Below are 8,134 nucleotides of genomic sequence, written 5' to 3'. Positions count from 1 at the left end.
TAAGGACTCTAAGTGATAGTAATGGAGGTGAGTGTCTGGGGACACAAGATGAGAGCTTTCTCTTTCTAGTGAACACTCTCAAATAGCAGAGCTTTCCACCTAGCCATTCAGATCCCATTCTGTGAGTCTCTGGACAGAGACAAGGACTGGCTGGAGATGAACAATGGTGAGAAGTCAGTCCTTTTAGCTTAATCATTGCCTTTGGAAGAACATCAAAATCCTAATGAGAAACGCTACCATGGAAAACATTTGCATCTTTGCTTTCCACACCACACTCAAGGAGGCTCCCCCGTTTCTCCAACGTAGGCAAACCTCCATGCAAAGCTCCTTCTGCCCTCTCGCACGGAGGAGGAAGGCAGGAGAGGCAGAGGCAACCTGGTGTCACCTGCTTGGATTAGGTCTGTGACACACACCCCAGTCACAGCTAATTCTATCACTGTTCACCTCCCTGAAGGTTCAATGGGAGTACAAACACTACATAAGGCAATTCCAGGCTAGTCTAGTTTTTTTTAAAATATATTTGATGTTTTCCCTTATAAATATTTTAACAAAACAATAATAATAATAATCTCCTTGGAAGGAAATACTTCTGCCAAAACAAAGCACTTCAGAAGCATGGATAATCTGATGGTTCCACCTCTCTCAATCTGAAGGTCCCAGGCTCAAGGCCATTGGTCATATGGGGTTGAAGGCAGCCACTGTTACAGCCGCAGATTCCCCTTCTTTCTGATCTAACCCTCTTGCTACAGAATAAGCCGCCGCTCCGTTGGTCCACAGCCGCAGCTTGGGATCAGATTCTTTGGCAAGGAGCCGCAGTGGGGTTTTTTTCATTCTCTTTGCAAGTCTAGCAAAGCCAAGCAATACAGAGCTAAATATCATTGCAAATCCACATAGGAGAAACGCTGCTGTGTAGCTGCCAGTCATATCCACCAGCCATCCTGTAACAAAAGCAAAAAGCACACTGGTGAGGTGAAAATTCAACTACTGCACATAGCCACTTGCAGAGCTCAAACCTGTAAGGGTGACAACAGCGGATTGAGACCAAAAAAATAAAAAAAAATCAGGTTTCTTAAAAATTCTGTGTAGCAACTGAAAAATACATTCTATTGTTTAAGGAAACTTCAAAACTGAATGGACTGCTGCTACTATGCCAAGTACCTGGAAAAGTGCCTCATACTTGGTGATTGCAGCCTACTTACACTTATTACAACTCCTGTAAGATCTGGTGAAAGAGAAAAAAAAATCTCACAATGTTGCTGCGTGCCCCGTGAGTTTTAATGCCATTCCAGTTATCAGAGCTGGAATAATTTATCTAGGGTGTCGAGGAAATCAGGTTGCATAAAATGTCAAAAATATTCCTGGTGCCCATGTTACCGTAATATGTTTTATAGCAGCACCCCATTTTCAATTGAATCCAGTCATTGTAATCCTTCCACTTTGAAAACGCAAACTTCAGGACATCTCAAAAGTTGCAAATCATACTTTTGGACCACATGGGGTTTTTTTTCTCCCTTTATCTCATGTAGCAGAAAATTAACCTTAATATCTATTCCCAGCTCTAAATTTTGAGAAAAATCAAAGCCTTTAACCTGTAACATATGGACCACTATGATCAGAGACTAAGCAGAGTACAATCATACCTTGGCAAACAATTATTTGTTCATTAACAAAAAAATTTTTTAATTCATCCAAACTTAACTTTGATGCCAAGTAAGCCACTAAAGAAGTAAATGGTTTCTCCTCTTACCCAATTCAGACCCACTATTCAAAAGTGGCGTGTAGAAATTTGTTGCCTGCCCCACAATTTCCTGCAGTTCAAACTATTCGCTGATGTCCGTTATTATGTGATATACGTGTGTGTGTGTGTAGAAGAGACCCAGGCGAGTACTCAGTAAATGAGAACTATATTATCACAAGAACTGGGATCCTAATCTTGGCATTTCTAGGCATGATCATAATGTCTGATTGACTAAATAAAGTTCATGAATTGAGAAAAGGATACAGAAATGCCAATTTTCTTTATATGCTATGATTTTAAGCAGGAAGAGACTGTTCTTAAAATTGAACACCAACGTTGGCTACAGAAGGAAGATTCGGGAACATTTTGAGGGACAGTCTCCAAAATGCAGCACCACACACATAATCACATGTCCTGGAGCTTAAAGGGACCAGCGTTCTCTGCAGCTGTCAAGCAGCCACAACTTCCCCTGGCTTGCTACTGGGGAAACTTCTGACATCTAGAAATAACCCTACAGAATCATTAACAGTGGCAGCTATTAGCAGAAATCCTACTTTCTTCAAAAAAATCCCCTTCCATTTTTTTGAGACAAATATGTAGTTCATCTCTCTTTTGCCTGTCTTCAGAAACAATATTCATTTCCTAGATTTTAATTTATATAGTAATAATCTAATGTCTTTAGAATAATCATGTGCGTGCATGTCCTAAGGAACCTGGTGAAATGTAGATTCCTGAATCTCATTCCACAAAGATTCACATCACAGGTGAGAGGGTCAAGGAATGTGCATTTTAACAAGGGCCTAAGGAGCCTTCGGATGCAGGGTGTCCAGGGCCTGGGTAAGAGATAAGTTTTGTATCACTTGCCCCAGGAACGACACACAACATCTGACCATCACTCTGTCACCAGCACTGATTGCCACGCTGGCTGCAAGTGGTGAATATTAGAATCACTTGTTTAAATGCAATACGTTTATAGTAAATTATTTCTTTAATAATACTTGAGCATTTTACATTTAACATTCTAAGAATTTTACCCACTGATTCTCCGATCTGTACATCCAAACCTGGTCTCCCTCTGAAACTTAGATTTCATAAACCCTCTCTTGGAGGGTCTTCACCTGCACATTTCAGATAGCTCAATACATCAAGGCACTCAAAAGTACTCCCTATACCTTTCCCATTTCTTTCAAACATAATGTTAGCTTCTGAGCCATCTTGCTGTCTTTCGCTCTTTCATCTCCATATGTTAATTTTTCACCAAATTTCTTCCTTTTCTGGAGAGTTCATTTCTATTTCTGCTATAGCAGCACTAGTTCAGGCCTCTTTTTTTTTTTCTTTATTTGCCCCTGGACTATTAAGGATGAAAAACTAACTTCCTCTTTCTAAATTACTAGATTATACATTCTACACACTCCCCCATTTGCACACAAAAAAACTTTAATACTATTCAATCTTTGAAGAATATTAAATCCAGGGAATAAGTTTTTGGCACAGAGGTTAAAATATCACTTTAGAAGCCCACATCCCATATGTAAATACCTGGGTTTGAATCCTGAATCTGCCCTTAATTCTAAGCTTTCTGCTTGCATATATCCAGGACAGCAATAGAAGACAGCTCAAAAAGTTGGGTTCCTTGTTACTTGCATGGGAGAACTGAATTGAATTTCAAGCTCCTGGCTTTGCCCTGGTTCTCCCACAACTGTTGTGGGCATTATTTCAGAAGTGACCCGACAGATTAAAAAGAAACCACCCATGCTTTTGCACCGTCTCTCTCCGCTCTCACTCTTCCTCTCTTCAAATAACAGGAAAACAAAATAATAAATTTAGGAAATAAAAAGCAGTGTAGGTGGAGATCATCATCTTTTAACTCCTCCCCAACTCTGGCCAGGCTTTCTCTTTGTGTGTGGATTCACTACTTCGCATCATTATGAACAAGAGGTCTGAAAACTTACCCGCGACGGGCGGGCTCACCAGGTATGGCACTGCATGAAGGAAGTACACCACACCAAGCGCTGATGACAACGTGGTGGTCCCCACGACTTCTGCAGTCACCACTGGGATCAAGGTCACGTAGGCACCATCAAAGTAGCCAAAGGTACAAGAGAAAGGCACGAGCAGGGGGAAACTCTGAAGCATCGGGAGGCAGAGATAGCAGAGTCCATCTAGTCCCACGGCAAAGAGGTAGCAAACATACTGGTAACTCTTCAGGCACCTGCGGATTTGAAGAGGAGAGTGAGTGCAGGACGCACAAGGCCCACGGAGCAGCTCCAGGACCACAGCCATGCAAGCAGGAGGCATTGTGATTTTTTTTTTAGAGAGATAGCTTCTCCACTGTGTATCATCCATGTTGTCTTCCTATCTTTCTTTTGGTATATTCCACAGCAATAATGTAACTACCCCAGGTGTGGTATTAAAAATATGCTCAAAAATTATAAACATAGAAACCAGCTCCACTGCCCACTAAATATCTAACTCTAACGTCAATTTCCTTAGTTGTAAAATGAGGCTACTGGTTTCATAGAGGTACTCTGAAAATAGTTGTGAAGAACACATAGAGTATAAGCAAATTAAGACTTTATAACAGTATACCAATTCAATTCTTGCAGAAACATTATCTGTCAGTATGTGTACATCATAGATGCTAAGTTACCCAGATGGCTATTCCAAAAGGAAGCTGGAATATGAAAACATCAAAATGATTTGCCAGAGATGATGACAATCCCATGGTAGGACAGTGTCTTATTTCAAGACTTCCCTAGAGGGCCTGGCATTGTGGCCTAGCAGGTAAAGCTACCACCTGTAATGCCAGCATCCCATATTGTTGCTGTTCAGTGTTCCAGCTACTATACTTCCAGTCCAACTCTCTGTTAATTGCCCAAGGAAAGCAGCAGCAGATGGTCCAGGTGCTTGGATCCCTGCTAGTATGTGGGAGACCTAGAAGAAGCTCCTGGCTCCTGGCTATGGCCCTGCCTGGCCCTGGCTGCTGTAACCATCTGGATAGTGAACCAACAGATGGAAGATCTGTTTGCTGCCTCCTCTCTCTCCCTCTCTCTAACTCTGACTTCCACTTAAATAAATACATCTTTTAAAAAGACAGTTTTCACCAGTAGATATTTTCATTATTTTTTCTATTTGTAACTCCAAATTTATCTATGGCACCAAAACTGTATGTCAACTCCAGCAATTTATATTGTACAAGTATTTTTCTATGATTAGCTTCATTTGAGTCTTAGAAAAAAATGGTATGAGGTGGACAGGAAAATATTGCACTGACCTGATTTACAGTTGAAGATCTTTGAAGACCTGAGGATTAAGTGATTCTCCCCAGGTCCCACTGTGAATGAGCAGCAGATTGTTATAAAGACATATACCTCACTCAAAATCCTGTCAATGGATCACCAAGCTGCCTCTCACCAAATTACTAGATTACAAAGATAGGCACTCCTAATTCTTCCCCCCTTTAACTACTTAAAATGTGGCATTGATTCCAAATGGCATATTTATAACACTGGTATTTGGCAGTTGGATCATGATTAATCACCAAAATTATAATTTGTAAGAAGCCACCTGAAAATAGCTCTCCTAATAGAACATAAATAACTTGCATTCTTCAGTCCAAACAGATGAACATTTGCTAAAGACATTACTTGGCAAATTTCATATAACTTTGGGTTCCAAACTTACAAAGTATTTGCTATGTATAAAGTCAATCATAAATCTGTGGCTACAAATAATGTGCTATGATCACATCTAATCTTCCTGCCTGACCTAGATTCTGTTCCTCTCTCCAGTACCCGTCAGTCTGTGGGGTGGTTCCGAAGGAACCAACAATACAACATCCAATCAGATGTGTTCTTGCTGGAGGATTGAATTACAATGGAACTGGTTTGATCATCAAAATTGGTAGTGACCCTAGGTGTCTGCAGTGTAGATAATCCCTCCATCCTAAACCATCTACAACAAGAGTCAGCAAATCATGACCAAATCTGAAGTAAAAATGGTTTTACACTTAAAAATAGTTAGCTAAACACAAAGAGCACCATTTTGTGAGTTATAAGGTTTGCAAGAAAAAATTCACACTTTCATGTGCATGTATAGTCTTATGGCTGAATACAACCATTATCAGTTATTGTCTTTACCTGCTTTGGGGCTGTAATAACAACAGAATTAGGTAGTAGACAAAAAAATCATATGGTAGTAGAGAAAGATCATATAGCCCACAAAACAAAACAAAGCAAAAGTTTACTATCGATCCCTTTTTTTTTAAATCATAAAGACAGTTTGCCAGAAAAGTTTGGTCTACAAGGAAAATGCCATCAGATATTGAAGACTTCTGCGATATCCAGGTAGTCTACAGGGTGTGGGAATATGGGGAACCTGAAGGCTTAAAGTCCCCTGGTAGACGACCAGTTGTGATTGCATGGACTTTACCTTCTGTCGGTTAGCCATCCGAAACTGATATTGCCAATAATATCAATCACTCCAAGGATGGACATCAGAAAAGCAGCTTGTTGATGACTCACTCCAACACTCAAAGCATAAGGCACCAGATACACAAAGAGAGGGCTGCAGCCATACGCCATGAACAAAACCGAGACTGCCAATATGATAAAGTCTGGCTTTAGTAGAAAACTGTATTCCTTCTGGAGAGAGCAACAAAGGCAGGTCTGCATCCATGGTTTGGTCAAAGGCAAACAGGGAGATGCCCGGTCAAAGTCTTGATTCTGATTTTGCTCTGGCATTGTGTGGTCTTCTTTGAGCGTGATTGGCCGCATCAAAGCTCCACAAACACAGAGATTCAACACAAAGCCGCCAAGGATGAGCAGCGCTCCCCGCCAGGAAAACTGTTCGATGAGCAGCTGTACCACAGGAGCCAGGATGAAAGTGCCAATGCCGCTGCCCGACATGGCGATCCCATAAGCAAGGGCTTTCCGTCTGCTGAAATACTTGCCAACCATGGCGATGGCTGGAGAGTAACATAGTGCAAATCCAAGGCCTGTGGATAAAGGGGACTTTGTGAGGGCTAGCAAACCAAAACAGCCAGTGATAGGAAACGTCCCAGAATAAAGTTACCTGGACTAGGGGACCTGACCTTTGGTTAGACCCTCCTAAGTTTCTTTTCTATAGTGAGGTGGAAATGAGTCTCTTCCTGCTGATGATTTGGAAAATCATCTACAACTTTCTTTTTGGAAAGAAAACTATTCAAAATGTTTATTTTTATTTACTGAAAAGGCAGTGCAGAACATATTCAGATATACATACAAATCTTCAGCTTGCTGTTTACTCTCCAAATTCCCATAGGAGCTGGGGCTGGGCCAGGCTGAAGCCAGGAGTGTGGCATTCCCATGTGGGAGCCAGGAACTCCAGCCCTTGAGCCATCACATGCTGTCACCCAGGGTGCACACTAGCAGCAATTAGGAAAGGAAGTGGAGGAAAGATGTAATTCCAAGCAATGTGATAAGGACTACAGGCATCTCAAGCAATGGCCTAGCCCACTGTGCCATGATGTCCACCTGGAAAGAACTCCTTTTTAAAAAGATTCATTTATTTATTCAAAAGGCAGAGCTACAGAGAGATAGGGAGAGATGCTGACTTACTCCCCAAATGACCACAACAGCCAGGGCTGGGTCAAGGCTAGGCCAACGCTAGGCCAGGCTGAAACCACAAGCCAGGAAATCCATCTGGGTATCCCACATGGGTGGCAGGGAACCAAACACTTGAACCATCTTCTGCAGCTTTGCCAGGCACTGAACAGGAAAGTAATAGGTACCAAAGACACTTCTTCCTTCTCCCTGTCTCATACTTCAATTATTCAAAATTATTCAAAACTGAGAGACAGGAAGTTCTTCTGGGTCTCCCATGCCATAAACAGAGAGCTGAATCGGAAGCGGAGCAGCTCGAATGCAAACTGGCGTCCATAAGGGATGCCAGTGCTGCAGGACAGATAATTAACATGTATCTCAGCTCTTGACTGCCTTTGAGGACACAACACCAAGCTGAACCCTTCTAGAAACTGCATCCTGATAACATACATGACACGATGAAAACCCCAGAGTGGCCTCATAGAGTTGGGAAATATACCAACTTTGCAAGTGAAAACAGCATCTGAAAATATCACTCAGATCAGCAGAAAAATGTTGATAGCTGGGGATTTTTGAAAAGATTTTGAACTTCTAGTCCTTTTTAAACTCAGGAAAACTGGAAGGCTTTCCGCCTGGATTTCATGGCATCTATGCCACAGAAGGGAAAGGCAGAAATCGCCCTCCATTCCAGGCTTCTTCTTTAGTGCAGAGAGGCCAGTTATCCAGTCGTAGTTGGGTCACATGTGGAACTTGCCATGCTGAAGCCAGAGCAGTTGCTGATTAACTGGGATTGCTGGTCACCATGGCCCTTTGG

General features: G+C 41.8%; 1 protein-coding gene across 2 annotated transcripts in view; it reads right to left on the bottom strand.

Moving 5' to 3' along the window:
- Nucleotides 1-406: 406 nt before the first annotated feature.
- SLC16A12 (solute carrier family 16 member 12) overlaps nucleotides 407-8,134 on the bottom strand; it is a 70,211-nt gene continuing 62,483 nt past the window's right edge. For both annotated transcript variants that reach the window (XM_004583559.4, XM_058671457.1), the window contains exons 5-7: nucleotides 6,170-6,734; nucleotides 3,691-3,950; nucleotides 407-938 (exon numbers count right to left, since the gene is read on the bottom strand). In XM_004583559.4, the coding sequence (XP_004583616.4) occupies nucleotides 676-938; nucleotides 3,691-3,950; nucleotides 6,170-6,734 (1,088 nt within the window). In that variant the 3' untranslated portion in view covers nucleotides 407-675. The remainder of the gene's footprint in view (nucleotides 939-3,690; nucleotides 3,951-6,169; nucleotides 6,735-8,134) is intronic.

Source organism: Ochotona princeps, chromosome 13 (assembly GCF_030435755.1).
Source record: "Ochotona princeps isolate mOchPri1 chromosome 13, mOchPri1.hap1, whole genome shotgun sequence".
Lineage (NCBI taxonomy): Eukaryota > Metazoa > Chordata > Mammalia > Lagomorpha > Ochotonidae > Ochotona > Ochotona princeps.
This window is presented reverse-complemented; position numbering and strand designations above follow the sequence as displayed.